At 47.5% G+C, this 17,372-nt stretch overlaps 1 protein-coding gene across 1 annotated transcript in view; it reads right to left on the reverse strand.

Moving 5' to 3' along the window:
- LOC309561237 (peroxisomal acyl-coenzyme A oxidase 2-like) overlaps window positions 1–4,347 on the reverse strand; it is a 121,452-nt gene extending 117,105 nt beyond the window's left edge. Inside the window, exon 1 of the mRNA XM_082265031.1 lies at window positions 4,161–4,347. Coding sequence (XP_082121157.1) covers window positions 4,161–4,305 — 145 coding nt within the window. The 5' untranslated portion in view covers window positions 4,306–4,347. The remainder of the gene's footprint in view (window positions 1–4,160) is intronic.
- Between the last annotated feature and the right edge of the window lie 13,025 nt (window positions 4,348–17,372).

The raw sequence follows: 17,372 nt of genomic DNA on the forward strand, positions 1-17,372 counted from the left end.
GACAACGATTCAAAAAAATAAAAAATAATAAATAAATCTCCTTGGCTTTGGGTAGTTTTCCTTTTACTTCTGGCATCTATGGGACAATACGTCAAAATAAAAATCTTTCGAATGGGGAATAGAGGTCAAAACAATAGGCCAAAACATAATAATAATAAATATATAGTGTAAATATATAGTGTGAGGCACTGGCTGGCAGGGTTGTGGATGGTGTATACAGTATGGGTCACCAAGGTTTCTTGCTCCAGGATTTGTATCGGCGATATGCTATGTGTTATCTGGGCCTAAAGCAAATTCCTGATAATTTCCTATTTAGTGAATAAATTCATACTAGAATCATAAGCTGTAAATTGGGTTTCACAAAAGAAAAAAAAAAAATTCAATCATTATCAATAAAGTAGCACCAGTTTCTGCAGTGTTGAACATTGTCTGCTGGGAGGGAGGGAGGAAAAAGGAAGGGACACCAACAAAAAGACAGTGCTAATTGAACATGCGCAATCAGTGTTTAACAAAAAAAACAAAAACACGTTTTAATACCTTAAGAAATGTATACATTTCTAAGAACATATTGGGGCGCACACCCCAATGCCATAGGCTGCGCAAACATATACAATATTCCAACACTGAGAGCTACTTGCACCTCTTTCATTGTCCAATCACAGGCTGGGGCAGATCATAGACCAGGCTGCATTCCTTTTTTGCTGCATGGCTGGGCTGTGCTTGTTGTTGAGATCACATGCTAGGAATCATTGTCGTCACTCCCATATACCCTATATTACCAAAAGTTTTGGGATGCCTTCCTTTACCTGTAAATTAACTTTTATGGCTTCCCAGTCAGTCCTTCGGATTCGATATTGAGTTGGCCCACCCTTTGCAGCTATAACAGCTTCAACTCTTCTGGGAAATCTGTCCACAAGGTTTAGGAGTGTGTCTATTGGAATGTTTAGCCATTCTTCCAGAAGCGCATTTGTAAAGGTCAAGCACTGATTTTGGAAAAGAAGGCCTTGCTCACAGTCTCCACTCTAATTCATCCTAAAGGTTGTCAAGCTCCTCCACCCTAAACTCGCTCATCCAGGTCTTTATGGACCTTGCTTTGTGCAGTCATATTGGAACAGAAAGGGGCCATCCCCAAACTTTTCCCACAAAGTTGGGAGCATGAAATTGTCCAAAATGTCTTGGTATGCTGACGGCTCAAGATTTCCCTTCACTGGAACTAAGGGGCCAAGCCCAACCCCTGAAAAACAACTCCACACCATAATTCCCCCACCACCAAATTATTTGGATGAATGCACAATGCAAGGTCCATAATGACACGGAGAGAGTTTGGGGTGGAGGAACATGATTGATCTGCACAGAGTCCTAAACTCAACCCGATAGAACACCTTTGGGATAAATTAGAGCGGAGGCTGCGAGCCAGGTCTTCTCATCCACATCAGTGCCTGAATTCACAAATGCCAGACATCCCAACCTGCAAAAACTAAAACCCCCACGCACGCGCCGCACCCCCCCCCCCCTTTCCAATTTAACACTACCAGAGAATAATGAAATGAAATGTAATCAGTATACCTGGTCACTGGTGCTGGTACTGGTCACTGGTGCTGGTACTGGTGCTCGTACTGGCCTGGCCACTGGTGCTGGTGCTGGCCCTAGTCACTGGTGCTGGTCACTGGTGCTAGTGCTGGTCACTGGTGCTGGTACTGGCCTGGTCACTGGTGCTGGCCTGGTCACTGGTGCTGGTGCTGGTCACTGGTGCTGGTGCTGGTGCTGGTCACTGGTGCTGGCCTGGTCACTGGTGCTGGCTCTCAGGTTAGGTCACTGTGTCTGTCACAGAGTGGGGTGTCACGATGATTGGTCTCCCGCGCGCCAAAATGCCTCCTGGAGTATAAGATGTGGCTGTAGTAGAGAGCAAAGCCTCTGCTTGCTCTCTGCAGCTCCTCCCACAGGCGGAGTGCATGACTCATATCACTCCGCCTTTGAGCCGGATCTACTTCGGCTCCGTGCAGGCTTGCTGACACACTCTTCTGCCTGCATCGATGAGTCATCTGACTCACACACAGAGCCGGGATATTGCCCTGAGCTCGCAGGTGTCCGTGAGCTCAGGGCGGAAAGCGGGAGTCTCCCGCGACTTGCGGGAGACTTGAGATGTCTGAAATGCGCTTCTGGAAGAATGGTCAAACATTCCCATAGACACACTCCTTAACCTCGTGGACAGCCTTCCCAGAAGAGTTGAAGCTGTTTTAGCTGCAAAGGGTGGTCCAACTCAATATTGAACCCTATGGACTAAAGCTGAATACACACAATATAAACTTTTGCTGTTTGATTTCCTTTAGATTAAAGGCCCGTACACACATAGCGATTGTGGGCCAACGTCCGATCGGCCGATTGTCGGCTTGTTAGTATGATGCTTCCGACAACCGACTGGGACTTTTCGGCCGAACAGAATCTGGTATGCAGGCTTTAAAATTTTTGTTGGCCAACACCAGAACGGCCGATTGTTCCTCAGTCAGTACAGAATTCGGCCGACAAACAGCGGATGAGCAAGACTGGGCATGCTCAGAGAAGAAAAAACACACGGAAAGTTAACCATCACATGACATCACTTCTGAAGTTGGCTGTTGTTGGCCGACAAAATTCGTGTGCAGTCTTTAGCACTTTTCAACCGACAGGACAGCAACGGAAAAAAGACGGCTGATCGTTCGGCCGACAATCGCTATGTGTGTACGGGGCTTTACCTTCAACTATGTAGGGCAAGGGCCTGCCTGATTGCATACAAAATGAAAAAGTGTTACATTTATCATATAGAATGAGGTCAAACGTAGGGATCGACCGATTATCGGCACCACCGATATATTGGGGGCCAATATATATCGGATTTGGCCCCTGAGGTTACCGATATTTCGGGAAAGTGCTGTACCGGAGTGATGCCTGCAGCTAGAGGCACCACCCCGGTATCGGTGTCCATAGCCGACGGTCGGCTGTCTTGAAATGACAACTGATGCGGCTGAGAAGCCGCTTGGCTGTCATTATAAGGAGCGGGAGGGAACGTCCCCCCCCTCCCGCTGCCTTCCGCGGCTGGCCTGAGTCTCCCATCACACTGGGAGACCTGGGCATCCTACCTGCACGGCCGCCGAACAGAAGACCTGATCAAAGCCACATTCGGCTCTGATCGGGTCTCCATGTAAAAACCAGGAAGTGATGTCATGACATCACTTCCGGATACTAGCGCCACATTAAAAAAAATGACAGCATTCAAATCAGCCAAACTTGGCGGTTTGAATGCTTTTCAGTGCCGAGGAGGGGTTTGGGGTATTTTAGACCCCCAGATCCCTCCACAAGTAATACCTGGAAAAAAAAAAAAAAAAAAAATGTTTACATGTCTGAAAATATCGGCCGATACCGATATTCGATGACCAAAATATCGGGATCGGCATTAAAAAAACGATATCGGTCGATCACTAGATAAAAAGGTAATTCTAAAAGAACTAAAACACAGAATGCAGATTTCAGGGGTGCGCTACACATAGAGTGCAAAGCTCAGCCTTCTTCCACAGCTGCTTACCTCTGTACCCCCCCTATCCACAACTCACTTTCACCCCTCTTCTTCTCTATTACCTCTCTGCACACTGTGGGTGGCTCTGCCACTCTCATTTGCAGGGAGATCATCCAGTAGGAGTGTCAGCCTCCCCACTTGCACCCCAGGTACCTGCATCTCCCTTGTCCCCATCCTGCACTCAGTGGGAGCCGCTCAGGAGATCAGATCTATGGAAGCCGTTAGGAAACAAGCTGTAACTTGTAAACACAGCTGCCGGACCCCTGTGTTTACAAGTGATGGTGGTGATCGGGGAGCAGAGGGCCTGAGCCAAAGGTGGTGGAACTGAGTTCCACCAAGTTCCAGCTGAAAAAAAGCCCTGCTTATATAAACTTTGTAGGCATTTGAGAGATTGGAGTGCATTCGGATCTGTGCAATCCTTTCCCACTTCATGCACCACACATTACAATACTCAGTGAGGCAGAGTTGCAGTTACCCAAGGCAGGCAGCTGTATAGGAACTACAAGTACCAGCATGTCACGTTAGTGTATGGAGTTCCTCTAAACTGGAGATATACTGCACCCTGCTAAAATAATCCCCATGCATAGACCCAGCATATGTCACCACTTACCCACTGATCTCCTACGTTGGGTTTCCTCTGCCCCTCCATCCAGGAGGTTAGTGAGGGTCTCCACATTGAAGGAGGGGGACAACCTCTCACTGGCCAGGTCAGGATTGACATCTTTTCCAGCAGCGCTGACTTTCCACCAGGCCATTGTCACCGATCAGGCTTTGCTCCTGTGTGTGAAGCCTGCAAGGAGGATTGGAATCACCCTGATTGTGTCTGAAGCAATCTCATAGAGGCTTGTATTAGCTTGGAGGGTGGATCAGCTACTGTTAACTCTTTTTAGACCAGTTTGTGTATTGTGTAGCTGGTTCAACTGGGAGGGAAAGATCTCACCCCCCCCCCCCCTCGTTATGTGTTTTGATAAGTCACATCCTATTGGCAACAATCCCACTGTTCAAATCGATAAGACACTGACTTTGCGCTGATTTGACAAAATAGTACATGCACTACATTTTTGTCTTTGCCATTTTTCTTTAAAGTCGCACCCGAAGTTGCACTGAAATGCAGCTTTGAAATTGTGCGATTTCAGATGAAGTCGCAAGATTTCAAAGCTGCAGTCAATGTGAATGGGGACTGAATAGAATAAACAAAGCATCTCAGTGCTGCTAAGCTATGCAACACAAACAATAACTTCCTGTCCTGGCTGATCAACTCAGCTTGATTGAATCTGATTCAAATCCAATCGAGATAAACGGGAAGGGAAGTTATGGCTGTTTTTTTGTTTGCTGATTTAAGAGCTTTGATTGAATCACACATTGATCGGATAATATAATCAAAGCATTTATGGCCACCATTATGGAGTGTTCGTGGTTCATGATCATTTAACCCCGCATCAAACGATTATTTTTAGAGATCAACCGATTATCGGCAACACCGATATATCGGGGGCCGATATCCACTTTCCCCAATATATCGGAATCAGCCTTTGGATTTACTGATATTGCCGATATTGCCATGACGTCATCGCGTATGTTGCACCACGCATCTCCGCGCACTGGACAGCTCTTAGGCCGCCTCCCTCAGCCTTGTTACAATGTGTATTACCTGCTGCGGCCACACTGGAGTCTGCATGCTGCACAGGCGGTCGGTCGGGACAGTGAGTTCTACATCTAGTGAGTTATAACAGTGACCAACAATCTGACACACGTTCTGTATCTGTTCTATGAGTGATAACAGTGACCAACAGTCTGACGCATGTTCTGTATCTGTTCTGTGAGTGATAACAGTGACCAACAGTCTGACACAAGTTCTGTATCTGTTCTGTGAGTGATAACAGTGACCAACAGTCTGACACACGTTCTGTATCTATTCTGTAACACAGCCACCGCCCAGGGTTGCCACCTCATCCCTTTAATCCAGGACACATATTAATTACACAGGTCCTGAGGCTGATAAAATGCACATCAGGCACATAGTGAGTTTAATTAGCACCTTAATCAGCCACAGAACCTGTGTAATTAATATGTGTCCTGGTTTAAAGGGATGAGGTGGTAACCCTACCACCACCGCCACCCACCACCCACAGCTGCCCGGTGCCAGCCAGCCACCCAGTCCCACACACCCACTGTGTACCAGCCAGCCAACCAGCCACATGCCCTGCTTGAGTCCTGAGACTCCTGAGTCCTGACTGTACCAGCTAGCCAGCCACAGGCCCTGGGCCTATATGTGCCAGCCACCACACATGGTGCCAGCCAGCCAGCCACAAAAGGGTGCCAGCCAACCAGTCACCAAAGGTTGATAGCCAGCCAGCCATCAAAGCGGTGGCAGCCAGCCACCACAGGGTGCCACTGCCAGCCAGCCATCAAAGGGTGCCAGCCAGCCAGGGTGACACCCAACCACCCGGTGCCAGCCAGCCAGCCACGAAAGGGTGCCAGCCAGCAATCAAAGCGGTGCCAGCCAGCCAGCCACCACAAGGTGCCACTGCCAGCCAGCCACCAAAGGGTGCCAGCCAGCCAGGGTGCCACTAATGCCAGCCAGCCATGAAAGGGTACCAGCCAGCCAACCACCACAGGGTGCCAGCAAGCCAGCCACCCACCCACCCACCACAGGGTGCCAGCCAGCCACCCACCACAACGTGCCAGCCAGCCAGCCACCCACCACAGGATGCCAGCCAGCCACCCACCACAGTGTGTTAGCCAGCCAGCCACCCACCACAGGGTGCCAGCCAGCCAGCCACCCACCACAGTGTGTTAGGCAGCCAGCCACCCACCCACCACAGGGTGCCAGCCAGCCACCCACCCACCACAGGGTGCCAGCCAGCCACCCACCATAGGGTGCAAGCCAGCCAGCCACCCACCCACCCACCACAGGGTGCAAGCCAGCCACCCACCCACCACAGGGTGCCAGCCAGCCACCCACCATAGGGTGCAAGCCAGCCAGCCACCCACCCACCCACCACAGGGTGCAAGCCAGCCAACCACCCACCACAGGGTGCCAGACAGCCACCCACCACAGGGGGCCAGCCAGCCATCCACCCACAACAGGGTGCCAGCCGGCCACCCACCACAGGGTGCCAGCCAGTCACCCACCCACCACAGGGTGCCAGCCAGCCACCCACCACAGTGTGTTAGCCAGCCAGCCACCCACCCACCACAGGGTGCCAGCCAGCCAGCCACCCACCATAGGGTGCAAGCCAGCCAGCCAGCCACCCACCACAGGGTGCAAGCCAGCCAACCACCCACCACAGGGTGCCAGCCAGCCACCCACCCACGACAGGGTGCAAGCCAGCCGGCCACCCACCACAGGGTGCCAGCCAGCCACCCACCCACCACAGGGTGCCAGCCAGCCAGCCCCCCACTACAGGCTGCCAGCCAGCCACCACAGGGTGCCAGACATTTTGTTTAAGCCTATATTAGTGTCTGACTTTTTCTTGTTTCAATGGAGATGGATGGAGATAGAAAAATTAAAAGTGTGGTCTGTGACTATTTCTCTTCTCCATCTCCAGGAAAATCAGCAGCACTGTGCATCACTTGCAAGAACAATGTGAGCATGGGATCAATAACTGCAAAAACCAAAAATACATCTAATCTTTGGGCCCATCTAAGAGTTCATCATGTTGAATTGTGTAATGCAGCACAGAAAAACAAAACAAAATGAATCACAAGGTTAATTATCCCTATCCCAAGCAACAATAACAGATATGTTTCAGAAAAAAAACAGGTGGCTAAAATTTGATGGAAGATCCCAACTGCTGGACAGAGTAATCACAGAGATGATGGTGACTGATAACCAGCCATTTACAATAGTGTCTGACTCTGGATTTAAGCGGATGATGTCCATAGTTGAGCCAAGGTACACACTGAAGAGTGACAAATTTTATCGGACTGAAATGCTACAGAAGATTCACCAAAAGGTCCTTGACAAAGTAAAGACTATGCTGCAACCAGAGAATGCTGGCAACTCACTCTCATTCACAACGGACTGCTGGTCAGGACAAACGGATTTACTAATGAGTCTTACATGCCACTTCATTGACAGTGGATGGACAAGAAGGCATTTGGTGTTGAATACAAAAGTGATGCAAGGATCCCACACTGGGGAGTACATTAAAGAAATGTTTCTAGGCATGCTAGAAGAATGGGGAATCACCAAAGACCGAGTGATGCTTGTGCTGTGAGATAGTGGAGCGAACATACTTAAAGGTATGAGACTTGCTGAAGTGTCAGACCTCAATTGCATGGCACACACCCTCCAACTAGTGGTAAATGATGGTCTGTCAAACCTGAAAGCTTTGCTGGACATTATTACCATGCTGAAGAAGTGCGCAGGCCATTTCCACTATTCTGTTCTTGCCAAGCAGCGACTGAGGTGCATTCAGGAAGACCGTGGCCTACCAAAAAACAACCTGATACAGGCTGTTTCAACACAATGGAACTCAATGCTACACATGTTACAAAGGATGCTGGAGCAGAAGCGAGCTCTCACTATATATTCTGGTGAATATGGACTTGTAGGACATTCTTGTCCTACTGCAGATCAGTGGGACATTGTAGTCAACATTATAGAGACGCTCGTACCCATTGAGGAAGTGACACTGGAGGTGAGTCATTACGACTAGGGTTGAGCGAACACCTAGATGTCCGTGTTCGACGGGTTCGGCCGAACTTTAAAAAAAAGTCCGGGTCCGTGTCCCGGACTTTTACCGAACTTTTCCCGGACACCGAACCCCATTGAAGTCAATGGGGACCCGAACTTTAAGGCACTAAAATGGCTCTAAAACACCAAAGGAAAGGGCTAGAGTGCTGCAAATGGCAGCAAAACGTAATTAAGAGCATGGCAAGTGCTCTGCAAACAAATGTGGATAGGGAAATAACTTAAAACAACAAAAAAAAACAGAAAAATAAAACAATGTTCTTCTTCATCTCTGAAGGACGAGGCCCATATGGAGTAGGAGGGAGGTTAAGGTGGTGGTGGATGTGGCGGTGACATAGGCGTGCGCACAGGGTGTGCTGGGTGTGCCTGGGCACACCCTAATCACCTAGGGCACATAGCATTGCCAGTGAGGAGATGGGAAAGATCTCCCTGGGACCTGCTCTGCTCTATTTCTCCTTGCCTACAGGTACATGGCCCCGATACATTACTCTCCCTGCTGGCAAACACATGCATGTGTATTTCAACTTTGGGGTGCACACCTTAATGCAATAGGCTGCGCACACCTATGGGCGGTGTAGGTGGAAGCGGCGGTGGAGGAGGACCAGGGCCGGATTAACAGCATCATGGGCTTGGTGCTGAGGATTTTGAAGGGCCTTAGGGCCGTGCCTTGCCATGCACCCAGAGGAGGAAGGGTGCAGCCATGCATGCCTAATTCAATATGGGATGCTGTCTCTGAAGCCCATAAACACATCCATGCATCGCCAACTGTCCCTCCTTGTCCGGCCTTCACGCTGTGTGGGGAGGTTCTGAGGGTGCTGCCTGGGGAAGCGAGCATAGAAGCCAGACTTCTGTGTTTACAAGTGACAGAAGAGCGGTAACAGTGAATATGGCCAACCCGGGGCCTATATAAAAGGTAGGGGCCTGGAGCTGCAGCTCCAATAGCCCCTACATTAATCTGGCCCTGAGGAGGAGGACGAGGTAGCCAACACTGCTTCTTTTCACAAATTTTAAATGAGGGTACACCCCAAAAGAGTGAGAAAGAGCAAAAATGGAACAATGGGTGGGTAAGGTCGGTATCCATTGCTATTCTGCATAAGGTACGGAAAAGTCCCGTGGGATCCATGCCTGGTTCATTTTAATGAACGTGAGCTTGTCCACATTGTCTCTGGACAGGCGGCTGCGCTTGTCTGTTATAACGCCCCCAGCCGTGCTAAATACCCGTTCAGATAATACACTGGCTGCAGGGCACGCCAGCACCTCCAAGGCGTAAAGGGCAAGCTCAGGCCATGTGCCCAATTTGGAGACCCAGAAGTTGAAGGGGGCAGACCCGTCATTCACTACATGTAGGCGTGTGCACACATACTGCTCCACCATGTTGGTAAAATGCTGCCTCCTGCTAAGACGTTCCATCTGAGCTGCTGGTGCTGCTGTTTGTTGTGGCGTGCTGACAAAGCTTTTCCACATTTCGGCCATGCTAACCCTGCCTTCTGAGGTGCTGGCGGTGCCCTGGTTGCGTTGGCGACCTCCTCCTCCTCCTCCTCTGCCTTGTGCTTCCTCTGTGGCCCCGCTGTCAGATGGGAATGCCAGCAGCATGGCGTCTACCAGCGTGCGCTTGTACTCGCGCATCTTGCGATCGCGCTCCAGTGAGTGAATTAAGGACGGTACGTTGTCCTTGTAACGGGGATCCAGCAGCGTGGCCACCCAGTAATCAGCACAAGTTAGAATGTGGGCAACTCGGCGGTCGTTGTGGAGACACTGCAGCATGTAATCGCTCATGTGTGCCAGGCTGCCCAGAGGCAACGAAAGGCTGTCCTCTGTGGGAGGTGTATGGTCCGTGTCCTCTGTATCCCCCCAGCCACGCACCAGTGATGGCCATGAGCTGGCCTGGGTGCCACCCTGCTGTGAACATGGTTCCATCTCCTCCTCCAGCTCCTCCTCCTCCTCATCCTCCTCATCCTCCAGAACTGTGCCCCTGCTGGACAATTGCGTCCCTGGCGTTTGCGTGTGCAGGAACCCACCCTCGGAGCCCCTTGCGAATGACTGCCCTGAAAGCCTTGGAAATGTTACCTCTTCATCCTCCTCCTCCTCCTCATCCTGTGCCACATCCTCTTCCATCATCGCCCGAATTGTTTTTTCAAGGAGGCATAGAAGTGGGATAGTTAAGCTGAGAACGGCGTCATTGCCACTGGCCATGTTGGTGGAGTACTCAAAACAGCGCAACAAGGCACACAGGTCTCGCATGGAGGCCCAGTTAAATTAAATAGCGGAATAGAAAATATGATCCAAAAAAAGTGTATGTATATCACACGTACACAACCACACTAGGCCCCAATTACTATTGTTTGTACCCCTAAAAGGCTAGATGAGGAGTAGGGGGAGTATGGAACAGGCAGCACCCTCAAACCTTCAGAAGTATGAGATGAACCCCAACAACTTGGAAAGGTGGATCTCTCTCACACGTACCGACACAGACTATCCCGCAATTCAATTGATCCTCAAAGGTTTTTATTGAATAGCGGAATAGGAAATATGATCAAAAAAAGTGTATGTATCTCGCACGTACACAACCACACTAGGCCCCAATTACTATTGTTTGTACCCCTAAAAGGCTAGATGAGGAGTAGGGGGGGTATGGAACAGGCAGCACCCTCAAACCTTCAGAAGTATGAGATGAACCCCAACAACTTGGAAAGGTGGATCTCTCTCACACGTACCGACACAGACTATCCCGCAATTCAATTGATCCTCAAAGGTTTTTATTGAATAGCGGAATAGGAAATATGATCAAAAAAAGTGTATGTATCTCGCACGTACACAACCACACTAGGCCCCAATTACTATTGTTTGTACCCCTAAAAGGCTAGATGAGGAGTAGGGGGGGTATGGAACAGGCAGCACCCTCAAACCTTCAGAAGTATGAGATGAACCCCAACAACTTGGAAAGGTGGATCTCTCTCACACGTACCGACACAGACTATCCCGCAATTCAATTGATCCTCAAAGGTTTTTATTGAATAGCGGAATAGGAAATATGATCAAAAAAAGTGTATGTATCTCGCACGTACACAACCACACTAGGCCCCAATTACTATTGTTTGTACCCCTAAAAGGCTAGATGAGGAGTAGGGGGGGTATGGAACAGGCAGCACCCTCAAACCTTCAGAAGTATGAGATGAACCCCAACAACTTGGAAAGGTGGATCTCTCTCACACGTACCAACACAGACTATCCCCCAATTTAACTGATCCCCAAAGGTTTTTGATTAAATAGCGGAATAGAAAATATGATCCCAAAAAAGTGTATGTATATCACACGTACACAACCACACTAGGCCCCAATTACTATTGTTTGTACCCCTAAAAGGCTAGGAGTAGGGGGAGTATGGAACAGGCAGCACCCTCAAACCTTCAGAAGTATGAGATGAACCTCAACAACTTGGAAAGGTGGATCTCTCTCACACGTACCAACACAGACTATCCCCCAATTTAACTGATCCCCAAAGGTTTTTGATTAAATAGCGGAATAGAAAATATGATCCCAAAAAAGTGTATGTATATCACACGTACACAACCACACTAGGCCCCAATTACTATTGTTTGTACCCCTAAAAGGCTAGGAGTAGGGGGAGTATGGAACAGGCAGCACCCTCAAACCTTCAGAAGTATGAGATGAACCCCAACAACTTGGAAAGGTGGATCTCTCTCACACGTACCAACACAGACTATCCCCCAATTTAACTGATCCCCAAAGGTTTTTGATTAAATAGCGGAATAGAAAATATGATCCCAAAAAAGTGTATGTATATCACACGTACACAACCACACTAGGCCCCAATTACTATTGTTTGTACCCCTAAAAGGCTAGGAGTAGGGGGAGTATGGAACAGGCAGCACCCTCAAACCTTCAGAAGTATGAGATGAACCTCAACAACTTGGAAAGGTGGATCTCTCTCACACGTACCAACACAGACTATCCCCCAATTTAACTGATCCCCAAAGGTTTTTGATTAAATAGCGGAATAGAAAATATGATCCCAAAAAAGTGTATGTATATCACACGTACACAACCACACTAGGCCCCAATTACTATTGTTTGTACCCCTAAAAGGCTAGGAGTAGGGGGAGTATGGAACAGGCAGCACCCTCAAACCTTCAGAAGTATGAGATGAACCCCAACAACTTGGAAAGGTGGATCTCTCTCACACGTACCAACACAGACTATCCCCCAATTTAACTGATCCCCAAAGGTTTTTGATTAAATAGCGGAATAGAAAATATGATCCCAAAAAAGTGTATGTATATCACACGTACACAACCACACTAGGCCCCAATTACTATTGTTTGTACCCCTAAAAGGCTAGGAGTAGGGGGAGTATGGAACAGGCAGCACCCTCAAACCTTCAGAAGTATGAGATGAACCTCAACAACTTGGAAAGGTGGATCTCTCTCACACGTACCAACACAGACTATCCCCCAATTTAACTGATCCCCAAAGGTTTTTGATTAAATAGCGGAATAGAAAATATGATCCCAAAAAAGTGTATGTATATCACACGTACACAACCACACTAGGCCCCAATTACTATTGTTTGTACCCCTAAAAGGCTAGGAGTAGGGGGAGTATGGAACAGGCAGCACCCTCAAACCTTCAGAAGTATGAGATGAACCCCAACAACTTGGAAAGGTGGATCTCTCTCACACGTACCAACACAGACTATCCCCCAATTTAACTGATCCCCAAAGGTTTTTGATTAAATAGCGGAATAGAAAATATGATCCCAAAAAAGTGTATGTATATCACACGTACACAACCACACTAGGCCCCAATTACTATTGTTTGTACCCCTAAAAGGCTAGGAGTAGGGGGAGTATGGAACAGGCAGCACCCTCAAACCTTCAGAAGTATGAGATGAACCCCAACAACTTGGAAAGGTGGATCTCTCTCACACGTACCAACACAGACTATCCCCCAATTTAACTGATCCCCAAAGGTTTTTGATTAAATAGCGGAATAGAAAATATGATCCCAAAAAAGTGTATGTATATCACACGTACACAACCACACTAGGCCCCAATTACTATTGTTTGTACCCCTAAAAGGCTAGGAGTAGGGGGAGTATGGAACAGGCAGCACCCTCAAACCTTCAGAAGTATGAGATGAACCTCAACAACTTGGAAAGGTGGATCTCTCTCACACGTACCAACACAGACTATCCCCCAATTTAACTGATCCCCAAAGGTTTTTGATTAAATAGCGGAATAGAAAATATGATCCCAAAAAAGTGTATGTATATCACACGTACACAACCACACTAGGCCCCAATTACTATTGTTTGTACCCCTAAAAGGCTAGGAGTAGGGGGAGTATGGAACAGGCAGCACCCTCAAACCTTCAGAAGTATGAGATGAACCCCAACAACTTGGAAAGGTGGATCTCTCTCACACGTACCAACACAGACTATCCCCCAATTTAACTGATCCCCAAAGGTTTTTGATTAAATAGCGGAATAGAAAATATGATCCCAAAAAAGTGTATGTATATCACACGTACACAACCACACTAGGCCCCAATTACTATTGTTTGTACCCCTAAAAGGCTAGGAGTAGGGGGAGTATGGAACAGGCAGCACCCTCAAACCTTCAGAAGTATGAGATGAACCCCAACAACTTGGAAAGGTGGATCTCTCTCACACGTACCAACACAGACTATCCCCCAATTTAACTGATCCCCAAAGGTTTTTGATTAAATAGCGGAATAGAAAATATGATCCCAAAAAAGTGTATGTATATCACACGTACACAACCACACTAGGCCCCAATTACTATTGTTTGTACCCCTAAAAGGCTAGGAGTAGGGGGAGTATGGAACAGGCAGCACCCTCAAACCTTCAGAAGTATGAGATGAACCTCAACAACTTGGAAAGGTGGATCTCTCTCACACGTACCAACACAGACTATCCCCCAATTTAACTGATCCCCAAAGGTTTTTGATTAAATAGCGGAATAGAAAATATGATCCCAAAAAAGTGTATGTATATCACACGTACACAACCACACTAGGCCCCAATTACTATTGTTTGTACCCCTAAAAGGCTAGGAGTAGGGGGAGTATGGAACAGGCAGCACCCTCAAACCTTCAGAAGTATGAGATGAACCCCAACAACTTGGAAAGGTGGATCTCTCTCACACGTACCAACACAGACTATCCCCCAATTTAACTGATCCCCAAAGGTTTTTGATTAAATAGCGGAATAGAAAATATGATCCCAAAAAAGTGTATGTATATCACACGTACACAACCACACTAGGCCCCAATTACTATTGTTTGTACCCCTAAAAGGCTAGGAGTAGGGGGAGTATGGAACAGGCAGCACCCTCAAACCTTCAGAAGTATGAGATGAACCCCAACAACTTGGAAAGGTGGATCTCTCTCACACGTACCAACACAGACTATCCCCCAATTTAACTGATCCCCAAAGGTTTTTGATTAAATAGCGGAATAGAAAATATGATCCCAAAAAAGTGTATGTATATCACACGTACACAACCACACTAGGCCCCAATTACTATTGTTTGTACCCCTAAAAGGCTAGGAGTAGGGGGAGTATGGAACAGGCAGCACCCTCAAACCTTCAGAAGTATGAGATGAACCTCAACAACTTGGAAAGGTGGATCTCTCTCACACGTACCAACACAGACTATCCCCCAATTTAACTGATCCCCAAAGGTTTTTGATTAAATAGCGGAATAGAAAATATGATCCCAAAAAAGTGTATGTATATCACACGTACACAACCACACTAGGCCCCAATTACTATTGTTTGTACCCCTAAAAGGCTAGGAGTAGGGGGAGTATGGAACAGGCAGCACCCTCAAACCTTCAGAAGTATGAGATGAACCCCAACAACTTGGAAAGGTGGATCTCTCTCACACGTACCAACACAGACTATCCCCCAATTTAACTGATCCCCAAAGGTTTTTGATTAAATAGCGGAATAGAAAATATGATCCCAAAAAAGTGTATGTATATCACACGTACACAACCACACTAGGCCCCAATTACTATTGTTTGTACCCCTAAAAGGCTAGGAGTAGGGGGAGTATGGAACAGGCAGCACCCTCAAACCTTCAGAAGTATGAGATGAACCCCAACAACTTGGAAAGGTGGATCTCTCTCACACGTACCAACACAGACTATCCCCCAATTTAACTGATCCCCAAAGGTTTTTGATTAAATAGCGGAATAGAAAATATGATCCCAAAAAAGTGTATGTATATCACACGTACACAACCACACTAGGCCCCAATTACTATTGTTTGTACCCCTAAAAGGCTAGGAGTAGGGGGAGTATGGAACAGGCAGCACCCTCAAACCTTCAGAAGTATGAGATGAACCCCAACAACTTGGAAAGGTGGATCTCTCTCACACGTACCAACACAGACTATCCCCCAATTTAACTGATCCCCAAAGGTTTTTGATTAAATAGCGGAATAGAAAATATGATCCCAAAAAAGTGTATGTATATCACACGTACACAACCACACTAGGCCCCAATTACTATTGTTTGTACCCCTAAAAGGCTAGATGAGGAGTAGGGGGAGTATGGAACAGGCAGCACCCTCAAACCTTCAGTATGAGATTGTGTTCACTGTACCCCACAAAGATTGAGTTCACTGCACCCCACAATGATTGTGTTCACTGCACCCCACAAAGATTGTGTTCACTGCACCTCACAAAGATTGTGTTCACTGTACCCCCCAAAGATTGTGTTCACTGCACCCCACAAAGATTCTGTTCACTGTACCCCACAAAGATTGTGTTCACTGCACCCCAAAAAGATTGTGTTCACTGCACCCCAAAAAGGATGTTGTTCACTGCACCCCAAAAAGGATGTTGTTTACTCCACCCCAAAAAGATTGTGTTCACTGCACCCCACAAAGATTGTGTTCACTGCACCCCAAAAAGATTGTGTTCACTGCACCCCAAAAATGATTTTGTTCACTGCACCCCAAAAAGGATTTTGTTCACTGCACCCCAAAAAGGATGTTGTTCACTCCACCCCAAAAAGATTGTGTTCACTGCACCCCAAAAAGATTGTGTTCACTGCACCCCACAAAGGATTTTGTTCACTGCACCCCAAAAAGATTGTGTTCACTGCACCCCAAAAAGGATGTTGTTCACTGCACCCCAAAAAGGATTTTGTTCACTGCACCCCAAAAAGATTGTGTTCACTGCACCCCACAAAGGATTTTGTTCACTGCACCCCACAAAGATTGTGTTCACTGCACACCAAAAAGGATTGTGTTCACTGCACCCCAAAAAGATTTTGTTCACTGCACCCCAAAAAGATTGTGTTCACTGCAGCCCAAAAAGATTGTGTTCACTGCAGCCCAAAAAGATTGTGTTCACTGCAGCCCAAAAAGATTGTGTTCACTGCAGCCCAAAAAGATTGTGTTCACTGCAGCTCACACACAGAAAAATGGATGTGGATCACTGACACCTGCCTATCTCCAATCCCACACCACACAGCAATATCGATTGTAGTTTGTAGAACACAGTTTCCCTAAAATTCAGCAGACTCTGTCCCTAACAGGATTGAGAAGAGATCGTAGATCAGGATTGAGTGCAGACCCCACCCCCCACACAGCAATATCGATTGTAGTTTGTAGAAGACACTGACCCTATATAATTCAGCAGACTCTATCCCTAAAATGCCTACAACTCGCCCTGCCTAAACACTCCGACCTGTCCCTCAATTCTATCCGGACACAAATGGTTTTTTCCTGCCTATCTTTCCCTAATCAGCAGCCAGCACGTTGATGTGTGCTCTGTCCCTGAATCTAAGCAGCATAATGACGCCGCTGCGGCTGCCTCGAACTTATAAAGACTTGGTCACATGCTTCAGACGGCCAATCACAGCTACTGAGACATTTGCAGGCATGGCTGGGATGGCTTAAGGCACACCAGTTAAACGATTGTTGATTGGCTGTTGAAAGCCCGCCATGAAAAGAGCGCCAAAGCATGCAAAACCCGGAAATAAAACGACCGAACACGGATTTTTACCCGAACATACAGTAAAGTGTCCGTGTCCGTGTTCGGGTACAAAAAATCCAATTATTCGGT

Source organism: Pelophylax lessonae (genome assembly GCF_965119305.1).
Source record: "Pelophylax lessonae genome assembly, chromosome: 8".
NCBI lineage: Eukaryota > Metazoa > Chordata > Amphibia > Anura > Ranidae > Pelophylax > Pelophylax lessonae.